The sequence below is a fragment of the Bubalus kerabau genome, chromosome X (genome assembly GCF_029407905.1).
Source record: "Bubalus kerabau isolate K-KA32 ecotype Philippines breed swamp buffalo chromosome X, PCC_UOA_SB_1v2, whole genome shotgun sequence".
In the NCBI taxonomy this organism is placed as follows: Eukaryota; Metazoa; Chordata; class Mammalia; order Artiodactyla; family Bovidae; genus Bubalus; species Bubalus kerabau.
Window position 1 is genome coordinate 119,097,905 of NC_073647.1, and position 20,206 is coordinate 119,118,110.

The following is a 20,206-nucleotide window of genomic DNA, read 5'->3' on the forward strand; positions in this document are numbered from 1 at the left end:
ACAGATAAATCATAACACTGAAGAGTTAAAATTCCTTAAATTTTAATATCTGCTGATGATCTGATCTAATAGTCATCACTCAGCACTTGGCCACATTGAACTGAGTAACATACATATGTCTTAAACTTTTTAATGTCAAAATTCAATGGGATGCTTATCAATTATTCAGTGGCATTCTCAGGGGTCTTTCTAGTTTGAGGACTATAGGTTTAGTTAAAGACAATAATGATGAACTCTGTTTCACCTAGTTTCTTCAGTTAGCTTTCTTTTTCTTTTAGCATTTATCCACCCACCCTGTCTGGCGCATCTCTGAATGACAGAATGAACATCTTGTTTTATTCTGAAAAACTTAACACAATTTTTAGCTAATCTAAGGGTGCCTCTTTACCCAATTACAGAGTAAGGTGAATGTATTTAAGGTTCCCTTTTCATTTCAAAGCATTTTGAGTTATTAATTCCAGTGTCTTTGACATTTTCGTAAGACTGTTAAGCTTAAAGAGGGCTTTCTAGCAGCTGTCCTACCTAACCCTGTCACCCTGTCTAATTTACAGACAGGAAACTGAGGTCCAATGTGATAAAATACAACTGTTTTCATTTTTGGGTTGTGTGTGTGTCTTCTCTCTTTTTTTTTGCTTTCTTTAAGCAAAAATTCCATTTGGAAGGACACTGTATAAAAAATAAGAGCAGAGCTGCTCCAACTGTTGGGAAGAGGAGGAAAGAAGTGAGAAAGGGGGATAAAACTTCCACTGCTCGTCCAGAAATCTTGGAGGAAGCTCCTCAGAAGCCCTAAGGCTCCAAAGTAGGTTTGAAAAAATCACTTGTCTAATAGAAAGAGCAAAGACTGAAGTTGGATACACCTAGTTGAGTAGTGTAACCAACTATATACTGGGGCTGCATGATTTCAAACATAGCTTTAAGCCATGTGAATCTCAGTTTCCTTATTAATCAAATGGGGATAATACCTGTCTCCCTGTGCTGCTATTAGGTTTAAATAAAAAGTGAGTAAAGTTCAGTTCCTGTGCCTTCAGAGAAATGATGTTGGTCATATAGATAAGTAGAGTGCCTGAAGAACTATGGATGGGGGTTCATAACATTGTACAGGAGGTGGTGACCAAAACCATCCCAAAGAAAAAGAAATGCAAGCAAACAAAACGGTTGTCTGAGGAGGCTTTACAAATAGTTGAGGAAAGAAAAGAAAGGGAAGAGCAGGGACTAAAACAGCTTCTCTGATCCCAAACTTTAATTTAGCAAAAGAGTTTATAACAACTCTTCTGTTCTAGGCAATCTAAAGGATACAACACACACCAATCAATAACAATGTCTTACTATGGCAATGATTCTCAATCTGGGGAGGAAGGTTCTTCCATTCAGATAGTTGAAAAACCACACCCACACCCCCACCCCTCTACAACTCACAGAACCATTTTGCTTTAAACAAAGGCCAAATTTCTTTAACTCTGGTGTCTAGACTTTACCCTCAAGTTAAAATCTGAATGTAACTACTTATGCAAATATTTCCAAGTAAGCACATAATTCAATAAACATAAGCCTATAATTTATGCAGTCCAGGAGAAAATTCCCCAATGTATCAAAATAATACATGTAATAGATTTTCTGAAGCACTGATAATTTGGGCATTTCCCTTAGCATGCTTATGATCTGAAAATATATGATGGGGGTTTCTGAATTGCAAGAAACCTCTCATCATCAAAAATTTTAAACAATTTTAAATCTGTAAGTGTATAATCATTAAAAGCTAATCACTGGAGACGTCGCAGACCCCGGGACCCAGAGCAGCTCAGAGGCGGTGAATAATAGCTCTTCAAGTCTGCAATAAAAAATGGCCTCCAATAAAACTACATTGCAAAAAATGGGAAAGAAGCAAAATGGAAAGAGTAAAAAAGTTGAAGAGGCAGAACCTGAAGAATTTGTAGTAGAAAAAGTGCTGGACTGCCGTGTAGTGAACGGGAAAGTGGGGTATTACCGGAAGTGGAAGGGATTTACAGATGCAGACAATACTTGGGAACCTGAAGAAAATTTAGATTGTTCAGTTAATTGAAGCATTTAATTATCAAAAAGCTGGTAAAGAAAAAGATGGAACAAAAAGAAAATCTTTGTCTGACAGTGAATCTGATGATAGCAAATCAAAGAAGAAAAGAGATGCTGCTGATAAACCAAGAGGTTTTGCCAGAGGTCTTGATCCAGAACGAATAATTGGTGCCACAGACGGCAGTGGAGAATTAATGTTCCTCATGAAATGGAAAGATTCCGATGAGGCGGACTTGGTGCTGGCAAAAGAGGCAAATATGAAGTGTCCTCAAATTGTAATTGTTTTTTATGAAGAGAGACTAATTTGGCATTCTTGTCCGGAAGATGAGGCTCAATAATTGTTTGCATTGCCTTTTATATATATTTATATATGCATATAAAATGTGGGTCTTGGTTTTTTATTAGTGTGAAGAAATAACTACATTCTAATGAAAATCAGGTTTGATTTGTTTGTTTTGAAGTAATATTGGGAAAGTTACATTGCGTTTTTTGGGTTTTTTTCCATCTATAGCACTGGTTACTTTGAACAAATAAAAGCTTTCTGTAGTTGCCTCCTTCAGTAGGAAATAATTTGATACCATGGTATATTATTTCCTCAGCATTAGAGAACAGTTTTTCTAAATGTTGGAGGAAATCTCCATAATCATTACTCAATCAGAATTTAGAATTTGCATTTAACTCATATATGCCTGAGGACCATTCTAAGTTTTTTATATGTGTATACATAAAAGACGTATGTAAATGGTTTGGGAGTTCATTTTTTTTGTGTGGTTTTTGTTTTGGTAAATATATTTAAACCACGCCTTTCATAACCATGTATAAGCCCATGTTCTGGAATTACATCATTTTGAGCAATATAAGAAATAACTTCAACTTAGATTAAAAATTTAAGTATTAACCTTTCAAATTAAATAATTTTGTAATTAGACACATTAAGGAATTTAAATTGGGTAATTTTTTAAAGCATCCCTATCAGAATCTGCATATAAATGCAGTTTTATATGCAGAAAACCTGGAAGGAAAATTTTTATCACTATCAACCACCTTCCCAATCAAATGAAAAAAGTAGAAAAATTCTGGTATGTTTTAATATAGCAAAGCAAAACTTAATTAAATGGACACTTGATTCCTTTTGGTGAACCATTGTTTTACAAGAAATTGAAGTCTCTGTGCTATATTTAGGAAAGGTTGTGATACATGGGATGTCTCAGATTTGTTCATGGAAACCTAATCAGATAGTTTTTAAATATTGGCAGTTTACGATCTACAGGAATAAATGAGTGAACAAACTTTTCTAATCTATGTTTGACCTACATGTTTTTTCAGACTTGACTCCAATCCATTCCTTACATGAAGGCTCAATTTTCTCAGTATTTTGGGTTACTAGTTCAGCAGAAGCCAAGAAAAACAATAACTTTGTAGTAATCAGAATGTTATTCAACTGTATATTGTTTACTTTATTGTAAATACTGGTGAACAGTGGTCAATAAATAGTTTTATATTCCTTTAAAAAAAAAAAAAAAAAGCTAATCACTGAGTGTATCAAGCCCTGGACTACATTTAGCCTTGGCTTACAGGAATAAGGGGCTTCCCTGGTGGCTCAGGTGGTAAAGCATCTGCCTGCAATGTGGAAGACCTGGATTCAATCCCTGGGTTGGGAAGATCCCCTGGAGAAGAGAGCGGCAACCCACTCCAGCATTATGGCCTGGAGAATTCCATGGACTATTCCATGGAGTTGCAAACAGTGAGACACAACTGAGCGACTTTCACGCCTTCACTCACTCACTATGGGAATAAATCTCCTTTCTCTATCCCCAACAGAATGTTATTAACACATAATTTCAGACTGCCTTTGTCAGCCGCTGTTAGCATAAACAAAGCACCCAGAGAACTCAAACCACTCTTTTAGGGTACTAGTCCAACAAGACTTTTGTCCCCATTTCCTTAATATGGTTCTCCAGCTGGCTGTGTCAAATATGGAAATTTGTTCTTTAAAAACTAAATATATTTCTAATATAAACAAATATGAAGACCAGTAGTCTATACAAAAGGTTTAAATATGTTCTTTTCAAATACTGCAAAGAAGAAAAGTTAAAACTCAGTCAATAATTTAATATTTAATCATGAACACACAGGGAAATGTCCTGTGACTTTCATATAAGGATTTCCAGATTGGAAAAATCAAAGGTGACAAGAGCCACCTAACAAAGACCTAGCCATACAGCATATCAACTTGACATTCTTTATCTGTGTCTTAGAGCAACACTAATTGTTTAAAACAAACCTAAGGAAGTTAAGCCGTTCTTGAACTTCTTGAACATGACTGTATCTACTTCCCAGCCTCACAGTTTGTGGGTCATAGTCTTCATGGTCTGCAAATTAAGAAAAATTGTGCATTATACACATGGTTACCCCTATCATTGCTGACTTTAATCGAAGGAAAACAAGTCGTTAAAAGATCGTTAATTCTTTATCATTAAAGGCAACTTGAAATTTACTTATTAGTCAAAATTTCTATCCATCTTTTTACCCAACCAAAATAATCGTCCCTTTTTTCTAACCAAAAGAAAATGGTCTGTTAAATGTGTCATCAAAAATAATTCTTCATACAACCCTCTATCCAATTTTCATACATAATGAAGTAATGTCTGATTACAGCATAAGATTGACCTGAATGGTCTATGAACTGACCACCAAGACAAACTTTTTTCTCTAATTTCCTTTCTGTTACATTGAAATGTCTTCATGGAAAGAAAAAATGTAGTTATAAAAAATTATATTATTAACTTTTATCTCCTTTTATCTGGACATTAGAGTAACACAAGATGCTCCTCTATATAATGAAGTTATCATACTGTAATTATCACCACCATGTTGTTATGAAAGTCTTAGATAAATCTAAGAAAACCTACCCTTCTATCATGAGTATGACTAGGTACTGGTCACAAGGTCTAGCCTAAATTGGAAATTCTTAAAACAAAAAACTTAAAAGCCAGTAAACCCTTTGATTTTACTTTCATTAGAGTATATCATACAACGGGGGAAAAAAAAAAAAAGAGCCTCAGTGTTTGCAATGGAAGATCAGAGCAAAAAAAAAAATCTTTAAAAGCACCTCCAGTCCTAAAAACATCTTGGAGAGTGTTTTCTGTTTTTGTTTTTCTAATTTATTAGAAAAAGTCATATGATCTGGAAATGTTGAGGTTGACTTGTGACTTAGAGCAGAAGAAAGCTGAAGCAAATGTTCTGAACAAGTGCTGTCAACCTCTCAGGAACAGTGGCATTTCTCCCAGAAAGCTGATCAAAGTTATGGAGGAATAAGAAACTGTAATTTCCCCTTAGCATTAATTATTGGTATTTTCATAGCCTGAACCTTAAGGTATATGTGTGCTGGTGCCAAAGAGTTCTAAATGAGTGAGACCCTTAAGAAATAGTAATGGTAATCAATGTCTTCAAAAATAGTGAGGCTTTTTCTCTGAACAAAATCGTGTTCAGAGAAGAAACATTTAAAGATGGAAACATTTACGACGTTTAGAAACATCTTTTGATGCTTTGGTGAAGAAAAGCAGCCCAATGTATTACGACTACCTGCTTTCTACATCTACATATACTGCTATCTACCCAAAGTCCTAAACACATAGTCTACTCCCCCCAAATTCAACTTCATCAGTGCTCAAAGCACTAATTCTCAAGAGGTCTTCTCAAGAAACTGAACAGAATTCTCTTCCACTATGTCCGCAATTTTCTTTTTCAGAGCATCAGAGGATCTGAATAAACAATGGACTACCTCCACCCCCACCAAGGAGTTTACTCACAGCTTTGTTTACTTTGCAGGTTCTTTTTTAGTGGAAATTTTAATAATTTCAAAATTGAACTTAAAAAATAGTATTAGAAACCCTCATCACCTTTACCCATATCACCAGCTGTTTACATTTTGCCCTATTTGCTCGGTTAGTCATTACATACATGCATGCATGTGTATAGTTTTTCTAAACCATTTGAGAGTGAGCTGACAAGTCCCTAAATCCTGCAATGAGTATTTCCGAATAACAAAGACATTATCTTACATAACCACACAATTATCAAATTAACACTGATAAAATAACATTATCTAATCCAAGGCTTCTCAACAGCACATTACTGACATTTGGAGTGGATAATTCTTTGCTGTGGCACTGCCCCGGGCAGTGCAGTGTATCTAGCACTATCCCAGGCCTCTATCTACTAAATTCCAGTGGTGTCCTTGCCCAATCTCCCCCCACCCCAAATTAAGATAACCAAAAAATAACTCCAATTATAATTTTACCAATAATTCCCATTTATGCCTTCTTTTCTCCAAATCCAAGATCGAACACACTGCATTTAGTTGCCGTGACTTTTAACTCTTCTTTAATCTGGAGAATTCAACATCCTTTCTATTTCTTGACCTTTTATAAAACTATGAGCCAATTTTGTTGCGTGTTGCTTAATGTAGGCTTCTCTGATGCTTTTTTATGATCCGATTCAAGCTAGGTATTTGGCAGAGTACCACAGAAATGACCCTCTAGCCGCCTCAAAGAATCATCATCGGGGGAACAGTGTGTGTCACTCTATGGCAGTATTCACATCAACTATGATCACCTGGTGAATGTGGTTTCCACCAGGTTTCTCCACTGTAAAGTTACTATTTTTCTTTTTAATGAATTCGTGGGGAGACACTTTCAGACTATGCAAATAGCTAGTCTATCAAATTTACCCACCAGTTTCAGCCTTCTCTCCCTTCTATTTAGGTGGCAGCACTTGAAGAGCCAGGACCCTGAACACATAGAAGAGCTTTGAAAACACCCAGTGAAAGCCAAACAATAATCACAAAATGTCAAGAAGTAAAAAGATCCCTCTCTGCTAAATAGGAATAGAGAGGCCTTCCACTTTGCTACAGATGAGCTTCTGGGCTTATAAAACATAAACAGGATGTCTGTGATTCTCCCTCTAAACATGTAATACTTAAGTATTGGAGAAGGCAATGGCACCCCACTCCAGTACTCGTTTGCCTGGAAAATCCCATGGGTGGAGGAGCCTGGTAGGCTGCAGTCCATGGGGTCGCTAAGAGTCGGACACAACTGAGCGACTTCACTTTCACTTTCATGCATTGGAGAAGGAAATGGCAACCCACTCCAGTGTTCTTGCCTGGAGAATCCCAGGGACGGGGGAGCCTGGTGGGTTGCCGTCTATGGGGTCGCACAGAGTCAGACATGACTGAAGCGACTTGGCAGCAGCAGGAGCCTGATATTATCCTACTGAATAATATCTCATACCTAATGGGATCCATGCAACACTTTATAGAGGCTAAAAGAAATTTATTTTAGAATTATAGACTTGGAAATTGGTGACTGATGGTATCATCAACCACCAATTTCTAAATGCTGTGAAAAGTCTGTTTTAATAGAATTTTACTAGCTGGAGACTGTTCAGTATTAATCAGAAGTAGTACTATAATAGAGGAAGAAAAGGTATATCAAAGGTTAGGACAAACAGAAGGCATGGTTCCAATAAACTCAGGGGAACATAGCAACAAAAATTCAAGGGCTTACAATGTGCCAGGCATTATTCTAGCATAAATAACTTGTTCAAGGTCATACACCTAATATGTTAGGTCATGTTTCAAATCTAGGCAATCTGTGCAGATTCACAGCTCTTATTTTATGAAGATACAGATAATATAAGAAGGGGAAACTGAAGCCTGAAGATGTTAAGTCCATGCAATTGAGATGAAGCAAAGACTCATGTAGAATTTGACTACAAAGGAGCAGAAAATTCGAGTGAGGCTGAATTGCATGTGTATCATCTCCTGATAGCCTCTACAGCAGGGGTCTCAACCTGTGCCAATGAAATTAAATGAAATACCATATGCAAATAAAGTATGTAAAAATTAGCAATGGAGTCATGTGATTTATATTAAGGCTTCATGGGGGGAGGGGCGGGGGGGGGGGGCGGGCAGGAAAGGCCTGCATTAGCTTCTGTTGAGGGCACTGTACCAGAAAGAGGAGGTGACATCATAATGAACCAATTACATTAAACTAAGCTTATACCTCTCTCAGATTTTGTTTGACATATGTAAACATGTCCAAAATGTTGGCTGCATTCATATATTGCCATGATTATTCTAGCATGCTACTTAGAAGGAACTAAGAAATGAAACGATAAAAGATCACTGCCTGATGCTTATCAGTTGCCTGATGCTTAGATTGCTTATGCTCAGAGTGGTAAATGGAAGACAGTCAACAAAATCAGCTCAGGTATCTGAGAGCTGCTTCATTTTTCAATTATGTTTACCTGAATTTTATATGGGAATGTATGTATGTACCTGAAGTGTTAAGGAAAATTAACCTTGCAATGTGTAAGAGCCTTCGTTGGAATTTTATTCAACAATGCCAACAATCTAAATCTTCAAATAATAGAGGTATGAGAAATATCCTCATTTTTAATACATATATTGGCTTCTGCAGAGTCTTAATATGTTAAAGGAGAGGTATGTTCAATATCCATTATGTTAATTCTACCTCTCTGGTAATATCAAGTTTTCTTTCTGTGGCTATGGGGACCAACTTCAACCTACAAGAAAGTTTGAGGGTTTATTTTGGAGCCTATGAATTTGGTGTAAGACAGAGGAATATGTACCAATAACCCATCTGCACTCTAGCACACACATTCAGACACAACTGTCAGAGGGCAAAAGCACATTGAAACAGAGCTCCATATATGGCAGGCGCTTAAAAACTGCCTGTTGACGCCACAGAAATCACCTGAACACGTTAAAACAAATTCACACTTTGAAATCCAATGTAAAATGTGGACCCTAGGAGTCTCGGATCTCATAAACTTTCAATTCATAAAGTCTGAAGAACTTATGAGACACAGACTTAGGATTACAAAAGAACTATGGTATTTGGAAGAATAGACTTTGACAAAAATTTTCTTAAAAAGATAAAGGTGGTGGTAGGAAGGAAACAAAGGATGGAAGCAAGTCAGGTACATACCTAGAAAGGTAACAACCAATTGTAGTAGAGGCAGCAGAGCTCCCAGGCAGGGAAGAAAAAGAAATCAATTTAAGAAGGAGAGTAAGAAAGGCAAGCGCTTACTAAAGAGCCTTGAACTGCTGGCCTGGAGTTTAGGGTGTGTAAGATTCAGAAGTAAAAGAAGGTCACAAGCTCATAAAGGAACACAATTTATAAAACCAACTACCTTGCATCTTTAAAAATGTATCTGTTGTCACTTCTACGGTAACTGATTAAAAAAAAGCTGGGAAGGGAAACTGCTGTGATTTCCCATAGCTCATGTTAGCTTACAATACATACCTCTAGCATACAGCCTCATGCTTTCCATGTAAGTTGCAAGGTTTTCTGCTACCAAAGTAACCAGGGCATGATTGTGCTGAAGTTGATTGATTAAGTCATGGCGATAGAACACATGGGGACTTCGCTGAGTTTGACTGAAACGAGAAGAACTTAACAATATAATTAGGCAATTAAATGCTGCTGTAATCAAAAGAGCTTATATTATCTAAATTCTTAGCTCCTAATTTAAAAACTTAAAATGGTTTCCTTCGTAACAGAATTAACTTGGCCACTTACTTTAATAATATTAAGCAATTTAAAAGAAAATAATCAATGCTTCAAAAATAAGACATTAATTCCATTATTCTTACTTTATACAAAAACTATGCATTAATATTTTCCAATTCACACCATGGGAAAAATCAATGACTGATGTCTTCTTCTATACTATATACAGTAGTACCAAGGTGCTTCTAACTTTACATGATTATCAGAGTTATAAAACAGAAACATTTCTTGTAACATTAGCACTACGAAGATTTATGTTGTAATTCTAGTGGAGGATTTAATCAAAGAAAGGGCTTTCATTAAAATTTTATTAGCCAAAGTACAGAATTCTCTCTTATTTCTAGCAAGTATGCCAATGTACTTTCAGTGGCATGTTTTCTATCTATTAATGTCATTCCTCATTTCATTTTGTCCCTCCTGCTTTGCCTTTTCACCAGTATCTACGCAAATCCATTAATTTTTCTTTCTTACAGATGTTATCTTTCCATGATGGGTTCACTCTGAAATAGTTAATGTTTTATTGACTTTGAAATGTCATACTACGTAAGTCTTCACAGTAAAATAAATCTACTGGTTTTTTAAATAGTTAATTTTTAAAGTTAATTTCAAATATTAGATTGCATGTATGTTTAAATGATGAAAGATGACAAGGTATAGTTTGAAAATACTTTTTTTCTGATTTATTTTAGCTAAATTTCTGTTAAAGAGCCAACTTTAAATATCTTACATGCCAAACTTTAGTTACTGAAATAATTTGTTCTTGGACTTTCTGTTTGTATGAGCTGAACAGACAACATGAAGGCGGTATTATCACCTCTATTCTGATACTTATCACTAAATTCTGTCTTCTTCGTCAGTAAAATCAAAGAAGTGGATGTGATAAAGGAATCCTCTTTTGTTTGAATTTAGTGTGTAAGCTTCCTGTCACCCTACTCTAGTTTTCTTAAAACCTGCTTTCACCAATGTTTCTTTTCAGTAAAATATGTAATTAAAAATATTGAAATTTTCTGTTAAGTCTTACCTCAAATTCTGAGGTGCTTCACCAAACAAACTACAAATTTCTCTAATTTGTTTCAGTGCAGGAATCACCCATTTGTCATTTGTACGAAGCTCTTCTATAAAGCGATCTATCCACTGTATCTTCTGTGTGTCACGGTCCTTAAGAAACAATTGCAGTTTTTTATATAGGTCAATACTCAGAAGAATTATACCTCCAAATTAGTTTGAGAATTACCAAATAGAGCTCTTCTTGTAATACCAGCATCGTTGCAGTAAAGAATTTAATAATAAAAAAAGCTGCTTTAAACATGCTTTTATTCCACATGTACTACCAAAACTCCTAAATACTATTATAAAAACTCAACATGACATGGATTCAGATATATCTACTGAAAGGTATTAAGCACCCTGACAGAAAGTTTGATTTTAAAAGTTGCCAGGAGGTAGGCATTTAAGCTTTATCCAATGTTTTAAGAGATTTTACCATATAATAAAAATCCAGCAAACATGTAACTCCGATTGCTACTCTGTATGGATTTGTTTTTACCATTGTTAAGAACACAGAAAATTTGTATTTTACCAAGGAAACAATGGTACAGCAACTGAATGAAAAAAATTCACCAAAAATAAAAATAAGGACATCTCCACATACACACAAGGAGAGAAAGAGATAGAAACAGTGATAAGCAATTAAAAATTAATGTTATAAAATAAAAACTATCTCCAAATATTTTTACTTCTCCTACTTTATTTACTTTACTCCTTCCCTGAGTCCATAGTAATCAGAAATACAGATTTGTGTACCTAAAAATTTAATAAAATGACTTTTATTTTGTGTTTGTGTGTTTAATGAAATTATTTAAACTCGAGGTTCTTATTATTTGATATGCCAAATACTTAATGAACTATCACAAGTATAGTTAAAAAACACCTACACCTGCTTGAACTTTTGGTTTTTCTCTAAATTTCAGTTCATCAGTACAGCAAAGAGTTTTAACAAGCAGGAAAATTAGTTTTTCAGGAATATTCATTTTACCATGAATTAAAAGATATACATGCTACAAGTTAAAATGCAGGGAAGTTGTATGACTTACTTATAGGGAAGGCACTAAATGTTTTAGTGTTTAGGAAATTCTATTAATTTTTCTTAACTTCCCTAAGAAGCAAAGAAAACCTAACTTCTCTTACCTCTAAAGGCCATAATTAGCTTTCGTTTCTTATGATCTACTTGAAACTGGTATTTAGCACCATACACCTGACATTACCACGACTTTGTAACTTATTTATACTGTCTTTCTACCAAGAAGACTAAAATGTTTTCAGATGATGCAGAAAATTTAAGACGTAAGAGACAGAGGAAGGCCGCCTTATATGAACCAAGTATGTCAATTCTTAAAGATCACTTCAAAAATAATGTCAGAAAAACCTAGAACTATTCTATATCTATAAGCCATCCTCATCGTGAGAGAGAAAGGTCACAAAAAGTGAGCAAGACCGCACACCCTTACCTGGGAACAACTATAATCTAGTATTTTTATGTGGGCGCTGAGAGCCAGGTCCATGATGTCTACAGGCACATCATCACTATGGGCCAGATTCCAGAGGAGGTTCAACACTTTGTGTGCCATCACACCATCTTTGTCATCTTCTGCAAGACGACGTATCAGCTCAAGTAACTTTTCTCGCTGCTTTTTACTTGCATTTGTCCAACTGGCCTAGAAAATAAATTTTAAACAATATGGCAACACCACCTATTTATTCATCACTGCTTAAAAGTGTCACTAGATAAACAATATTCATCAGAAAAACAACACAGCTGAGCACAGAATTATTCAACTGGTATTTGAGCAATAAGATGACAGATTTAAACTCCAAGAAAAATCAAAAAAATCTCCATTTACAGTTAAATACCATAGATCAGGGTTTCTCAGTCTTGGTATTACCAACATTTTGGACTAGCAAAACTGTTGTGGGGGGCTGTCCTGTGCACTCTAGGAAGTTTAACAGCACCCCTGGCCTCTACCCCACTAGAAGCCAGTAGCAACTCTCCTGCTTTTATCTGTGACAACCAAAAATATCTTCATGTATTGCCAAGTATCTCTGGGAAGCAGAAGAGCCTCTGGCTGAAAACTAATGCCTTAGATTCAGTCTGTCATTTGTACCTTTAAAATTATATTAAAAGATGTTAAAGACAACTTGATATACAAAAATATTCATAATAAATCAAAAAGCAATGTGCACTGCACACATTAAAAAAAAAAGTCTATAACAAAGTCTGTTATTATCTAAGAAGTTTCTAACTTACAGACATGATACAATGCTATTTCAATTTAGTAGAAGACCGGCCACTCATTTAAAAATTCTAATAGAAAAGAAACAAAACAACCAAAAAACCCTCCTTAAAATACTACTTTTTAAACACCCAGTTTATATAATGGTGTGTGTGTGTCTGTGTCTGTGTGTATACTCTAGTGGCACGTAGTGGGTAGAAACCAGGGACGTTGCTAAACAATATGAGGAAAGGTTATGTATAAAGTTGGTAATTGGTGGTTTATTGGAAAATAAACTGAAAGCAACCAAATGGCAAATAGCAGGATAATTAAGTAATTACAGAGGATTCTTTCAAAGGAATTATTACATAGACATTAACAATGTGATAAATACAGGATATCTTGAAGTCAACTGGAATGCATACTTCCAATTCCTCCAAACCCCTTAAAATTATGAAAGGAATATGAGAAAGCTGCTAAGAATATGACTAAAATATTAGATTATATTACAATTAAGAATATTTTAAAGAGACCAGCAAGCATAATGTGTCTCCTAAAGGAAGAGCACACCACCACCTATGATATATACAGACTCCCAGGTCCTAGCAACTCAGAATTAATTGGTCTTGGATGGCAGCTAGTAATTGGTATTATTTTTTCTTCAATTGTGAAATACACATCAAGAAAGGTACAAACATACACACTATAGTACAAATATAAACACCTATGTAACTATTACCCAGGATGAAAATAACAAATGGTAAGCAGCACTCCAGAAGCTAGCTGGGTCTATTTCTGAAGTTTATGTTCTATCAAGGTTTATGAATTCTTGTGTGTCTTCATTCCTTTCTTCAACCTTCTGTTCATTAGACTCATCCTTGTGGTTGACCTGGTCATTCTCATTGTTATGTTTCATTACATGAACATTCCACCATTTATCCAACTTACATAGCAATTTTTTGCTATTACAAATAATTCTGCTGCAAATGTTGAATGTGTATACTGGTGCACACATGCATCAGTTCCTCTCGAGTATATATTCAGAAGTCAAACTGTCATGAAAATCTGAACAGTTTTCCAGAAACACCAAACTATTTTCCTAAGTGGCTGCAGGAACTTATGTTCCTATCAGCAGTCAGTATAACCTATTTTTAACAAGATACCTTCATGATCTTACACCAGTTATTAACAGTACCCCTTTGTGAACACTACCATAGCGTCTTGTCTTCTTAATCCACAAATTCACTCATCACTTGGCTTTTAAAAACCCAATACTAGTAACTGGAGAGACCACTATACAATATGGCCTTAAAAAGTACATGACGGCACTAATGCAGTTATGACATAGGAGCTCTTGGGCTACACCTTATGAATTACAATTCCACAAAGTCCATGAATTACACTTCCAGCTTGCCTGTGCATATCACCCTAGACTACTAGGACTACCCACAGCAGGTAGTCCTTGCTGTTGACGATGTTTCATTGTAACCAATTATCTTTCCCTTCAGTCCTACAGAACCTATAATAAAAACACAAACTGCGAGGGGAAAGGAATCCAAATTGACCACCTGAGTTTAAAAAAACAAGAAAAAACCACCTGAGTTTAAAAAACAAAAAAAAAAAGGTTCTTTATTTATAAGGGTTATTATTATAAAAAGTACTCATTGAAAGAGAAAACAATGGTCAATTCTGTTACACCAGAAATCATTTAATGATTTCTATTTAAGTATTTACTGGGTAAGAATCATTCATAGATCTAATGAATTAATTCTATTAAAAATGAAACTGTACTACTAAACTATATTAACTATTACCTTAAAGCAATCAAAAAGATGATCAAGTTGCTCAGGAGAAAAATCCCATGCCAACTTCGCCAGTAGATCATGTACATTCTTCACAATGGCTTCATGCTTCCCTGCCTATGGAACAAACAAACAAAATCAGAGCACACTAAAATCTAAACAGCAATAAGCAGCATATACTGTCTGTGAACACTATTAATTAATAAAGTGTTCCCATCTCCATCTAACTGTGTAACCTAAGAAAATTCCTAACGTTTTAAATGTTTTACAACAGCCATCTAAAACCTGCCAACTTGATTTCTTGATATACATGGTTAATGTAGACTTTGCAAACACATGTTCACTTTTAGTACAGTTTATTGAATTTAACATGCCAATTTTAACAATGCAAATAGGAAAATAGTAAGGCACACCAGCGGTATTGTTTCAAAACTGGAACCAAAGTCAAAATTGAATGTTTTCTCAGCTTCTAAAGACTCAATAAGGGCTTCCCTGGTAGGCTCAGTGGTAAAGAATCAGCCTGAAATGCAGTAGACGTGAGTTCAATCCCTGTGTTGGGAAGATGCCCTGGAGAAGGAACTGGCAACCCACTCAAGTATTCTTGCCTGGGAAATCCCATGCAAAGAGGAGCCTGGTGGGCTACAAGTCCATGGGGTTGCAAAAGAGTCGGACACAACTGAGCGACTAAACAACAACAACAAACTCAATAAACAAAGCTTTGTAGTCTAGAACTCATCAATACTTCTCAAGTGCTCCATAAATAGAAAACTTGTCATTAAGAAGGAATCACACAGTTTCTATTTCTGAAACCAAAGATTACTTACCCTTCTAAAAACTATTAATCCTTTGGATTATTACAGGTTTTTATAAATAGTCTAGTGATTTAACTCTCCTGACACTAGAGTTCTTTAAGTATATGAAGAAATCAATTATAGATGTCTTATACTCTTTCAATAGACATTTCTCATTATTTTACTGTTTGTCTCTTATTTAAAACCTACAAACTGCTGACCTTTATCAAATATATACAGTAGATGATGAACTATTTTTATTTTAAAAATATGACTGGCTATTTCCAAAAGATTCTTGACAGGACTTTCAAACAATGTTAAGTCTTCATTCCATTTCACTACAACTACTTCATTTTCTTTAGTTTTTAGCATGTTTCTTTTTACAAATCAAATAACCACCATCTTAAAGTCCTTACCTGTGCTGCCCAGATATTATCAAGATCTTGTAAGGTCAGGGCTTTTTCTTTGATGACAAAACGAAGAATCTTCTCTAGCTTTTCCACATACTGTGGTTGATGAAGACTATCTCGCAAGACTATGGACAAAATATTGTTCTGCTGTATCCATTCCTAAAAAGAATTCAAAAACTTGTCTCAAAGCTTTCAAAAATATATACATAAAGTATTGCTCACACTTGTAAGCATTAGTAGGAATTTAAAAACTCACAAAATACAATGTACTAATGTTAACACATTTATGTGTTTTGATACAAAATTATGAAAAAAAAATCACAATTTCATGGAACTTAATTTTGCACAAACAGAAATATTTCCATGAATTAAAAACAGTGAAATCATTAAAAAAATTTTACTCTAGCATTTACTCAGAAAATTATTACTTAAATGTAGCAATCACCAATGGTTTAAGTATGGTAGGTATAAGACCCATTTTAGGATTTACATTTTTTATACCAGTTTTTATTTGGATAAAAGGTACTTTTTTATTTTGCTCTTATTTATTATCCAACTACAATATTATTGTTTATCTATTAGCTTGTTTAATCTTAACAATCCTAATGAGGGCTATACTGCCCTATTACAGGAAAATAAACAGGCTCAGTAGTGTTGGAACCAGAAACTGAATCAAGGCTATAGGCTTCCTAAGTCTGAACACTATGCTATATTGCTTGACAGGCATTTATTTAATATTTAAGCCAATGAAAGAAAACTAACTCATGATATAATACAAAATAATAGCCCACACTGTATGATTTTATAGTATTCAACTTAATGAGAATAAAAACTATATAGCCCCAAAACATGTTAGAGAAAGAAGTACACTTCTCAGCTAGTAAAGGTCCATTTTTACTTCTAATCTGTTATAGGCATATATTTTTGAAGAACACAATAAAAATGTGGCAATATCAATTTGCTACAGAAGTTCCTAAACACTTAATGCCATTTTCTGTATTCATCTAGGCTTTGTAGCAGCTCAAGGACCAGAATGAGACCTCAGACCACACTGAGTAGCTCTGTGCTAGACCTCCCACAAGGCGATCAGACAAATAACATACCCCAAACCAGAAGGCTACCACCTGACCCCCTAACACAGGGCCAATATCAAGGCATCCTCCACATACCATACCTTTTCTCACATTCTAATCATTATCTTCCCTATTAAACTGAGGCCTCCTTGAGGTCAAGGACAGTTCTTTTACAGATGTCTCCTCAGTACTGTCAGACAGTATGCACTGAGGTTATGCAACCAATATTTAAGTGGCATTCTTATTCATTTTTAAACTATAAGTATGCAAGCATCTATGGTAAGTAAAATTTCCTAAACTTTCAACATCAAAATAATAGAAACAAAAGTGCTTAAGTGAAGTCCTTACAATTATGATAAAACATTAACTCAAGTGTCTCTTATTCCAGTAATTTTATTTCCTATTTTAAAATCTTTAAGTGAAATTCATCAAACGAATAGGTCACGTCATTCAATAGGTACCAGATACTACCCAATCACCTTTCTTTACTCAATTTCAACTCCCACCCAGCTAATAATTACTTCAGAACGCCTACATTCAGCAGTAAGTTTATCAAAGATGTGCTAAGCTACCCATTATCATCAAATAATTATATCATCAAATAATTATATATCACCAAAAATACCAAATAATAAACCGCATTACTTACAAAAAGTTCTCAGGATTAACAGCTACAAATTGATCCAAACATCTCCCAAATGCAAAATTTTCTTTAAAATGCTAATATTACTAACTTTAAGTAGAGCTATGGTTTTTGCCTTAGATTCTTATTCATGAAATTAGGATCAAAGGACTTACTGCCATTCGTTCAGCTGTGAGCCATTCTTCCTCCTCAGGGTTACCATGCCGATGGGTGTAGTATGATACACTAGATATCACCTTATTAACCTCATTAAGTGCATTCATCTTTCCATTGAAAGAAGAAATTTGCAATAACCTGTAAGAGAAATTAAGTGTTAAATATGATTCTAAAATCCACATAAATTATTTCAAGAGGTAAATATCTTACCTAAGTATCATTTTTAACCTAAATATTTCTAAGTTTTTTACAGTTTCTTCTTGTCCTGGAACTCTTGAAGCTAAATTTTTCAAAGATTTAATAATCATTGAAAGAGCATCATTTTTGGCTTCATTCTTTGCTTCTTTTTTCAGTTCTTCATCAGTTAAGTTTTCTAAAAACTGTGGAACCATTTCTATTACTGGAAGAAAGTACTTTTTCACCGTATGAAGAGTGAGAAACTCATAGCATTGTCCAAATGGTCTGAAACAAGACACAGAAATTTCTTTCAATATACAATTTCTTACAATCAACTAGGACTGAACTCAGACTATTTGTTTTTTTAATCCAAGTCACCAGCTAAAGAAACCATATTTGAAAAAGGAAACTCAATTTTTACTAAGCAATTAAGTAGCAATTTCTAGAATGCACTGAAGATTCATTTTAAAACATAACTTACTTAATAAGGGCTGCAATTATTTGAACATTTAATGCTGATCCATTAATAAAACGATCATGCAAAATCTGGAATCCATTTAAAGTGCCGAATTTGTTGAGAAGATCCACTAGCCAACCCTGTAATACAGTTAATAAAAAAGTTAACTTCCTACTTTTGGAGAGAAAATGCTATCTGAAGTAATTTCTTAAACACGCTGAAAACAGGAAATGCAATAAAGGAAAATAATTATGTAAAATCATCTTTGAAAAAAAGACACAAAATATTGCATGTTGTTCACAGTAATCCTGTCTATGAGAGAAAAGCATAATTGGTAGTACACATTAGATCATTAGGGCACAGCTGTTTGTTTGTCTCAATATAACTGGTGAACTGGGAATTAGAAGCCATGCTTCTATCTCAAAGATCCCATCATGAGAAAACTGTATTATCTGAAGGTCCATTTTTAAAAATTTAAGAGGGTAAAAAGACTTTAAAAAAAGAAAGATTATTTGGTAAGCTAAGATACTGTTTGAAATTTATTTTTTGTTATAGCTGTGAATAACCATAAATACCCTTGAAACACAATAATCTTAAAGCCCAAGAGTGACCTATCCATTAAAAATGAATTCCTGGTATTCTGTTTGTTGCTCTTAATTAGAACATGCTGGTTGATGCTTTGTTCTGACTTGTGAATATCCCCAGTTCTCATGTTAAGAGGTACCACAATGCAATATAGTATCAATTACCTTTCAACCTCTTCCCTAAGAGACAACAAGTACAATGTAGCTGGGATAGGCAACAGTTTGTGTAGTTAAAAGCATGCCTATAGGTAAAATTCGGAGAAGGCAATGGCACCCCACTCCAGTACCCTTGCCTGGAAAATCCATGGATGGAGGAGCCTGGTAGGCTGCACTCCATGGGGTCGCTAAGAGTCGGACACGACTGAGTGACTTCACTTGCACGTTTCACTTTCATGCACTGGAGAAGGAAATGGCAACCCACTCCAGTGTTCTTGCCTGGAGAATCCCAGGGACAGGGGAGCCTGGTGGGCTGCCGTCTATGGGGTCGCACAGAGTCGGACACGACTGAAGTGACTTAGCATAGCATAGCATAGGTAAAATTAAAAACAAGTCAATAGCTTATATAGATAAAAGAATCAAGTGTATTTAAAAACTCATGTACCTAGAACAGCTTTCTATTCCTTGCCTTCCAAAAGGCTACATTTTGGAAGTCCCTAAGGGAAGAAAAACAAAGGGGGGTGGGGGTGGGGAGGAAGGGGCACTTTCTATATTAGGTCTTAAGCAAAAGTCATTTCTACAACTATTTAAAAACAAAAAACAATGTTCAGGACACAGGGAAAATGCCAAGTATTAGATAATGCTTTCAAGAAACACTATGGCAGTTCTGATATGATTTTTATGAGACTCTAAATCAATTAAATTCTCAAATAAATCAACTACCATATTTCTATGTAAGTTCATTATAATATTTTCCTTTTTATTTGGCCTTAAAAGGCTAAATCAAAACAATGAAAAATCTGAGCGTTTAATTCACCAGGTCCCTTCTGGCATTCAGCAATTCAAAGAAAATACATACTTATTATGTAATGTATTTTTATTTCTCCAGTAACCAGAATGGGACTATTAGGCTGATATACTCAACAGTTATTAAATATATATAGCACATTATATATATGTGCACAAAGTAAAAATCAGTCTAAAGTTAATCTCATATGTTTTTAGTTGCAATGTAGATTTAAGCAATTAGAAATACTCAAA

The 20,206-nt window shown here is 34.9% G+C and overlaps 1 protein-coding gene and 1 pseudogene across 6 annotated transcripts in view; one reads left to right on the forward strand and one right to left on the reverse strand.

The window, feature by feature from the left end:
* The window catches only part of USP9X (ubiquitin specific peptidase 9 X-linked), a 115,212-nt gene that overhangs the window by 51,778 nt on the left and 43,228 nt on the right, over nt 1-20,206 (reverse strand). For 4 of the 6 annotated variants that reach the window (XM_055564327.1, XM_055564323.1, XM_055564324.1 and 1 more), the window contains 9 exons: nt 18,450-18,565; nt 18,002-18,253; nt 17,791-17,929; nt 15,926-16,078; nt 14,731-14,835; nt 12,155-12,361; nt 10,669-10,805; nt 9,381-9,529; nt 4,334-4,421 (listed from right to left, as the gene is read on the reverse strand). In XM_055564327.1, the coding sequence (XP_055420302.1) occupies nt 4,334-4,421; nt 9,381-9,529; nt 10,669-10,805; nt 12,155-12,361; nt 14,731-14,835; nt 15,926-16,078; nt 17,791-17,929; nt 18,002-18,253; nt 18,450-18,565 (1,346 nt within the window). The remainder of the gene's footprint in view (nt 1-4,333; nt 4,422-9,380; nt 9,530-10,668; nt 10,806-12,154; nt 12,362-14,730; nt 14,836-15,925; nt 16,079-17,790; nt 17,930-18,001; nt 18,254-18,449; nt 18,566-20,206) is intronic. The other 2 variants (XM_055564328.1, XM_055564326.1) reach the window with 1 other exon arrangement.
* Nucleotides 1,788-2,387, forward strand: LOC129639272 (chromobox protein homolog 3-like; annotated as a pseudogene).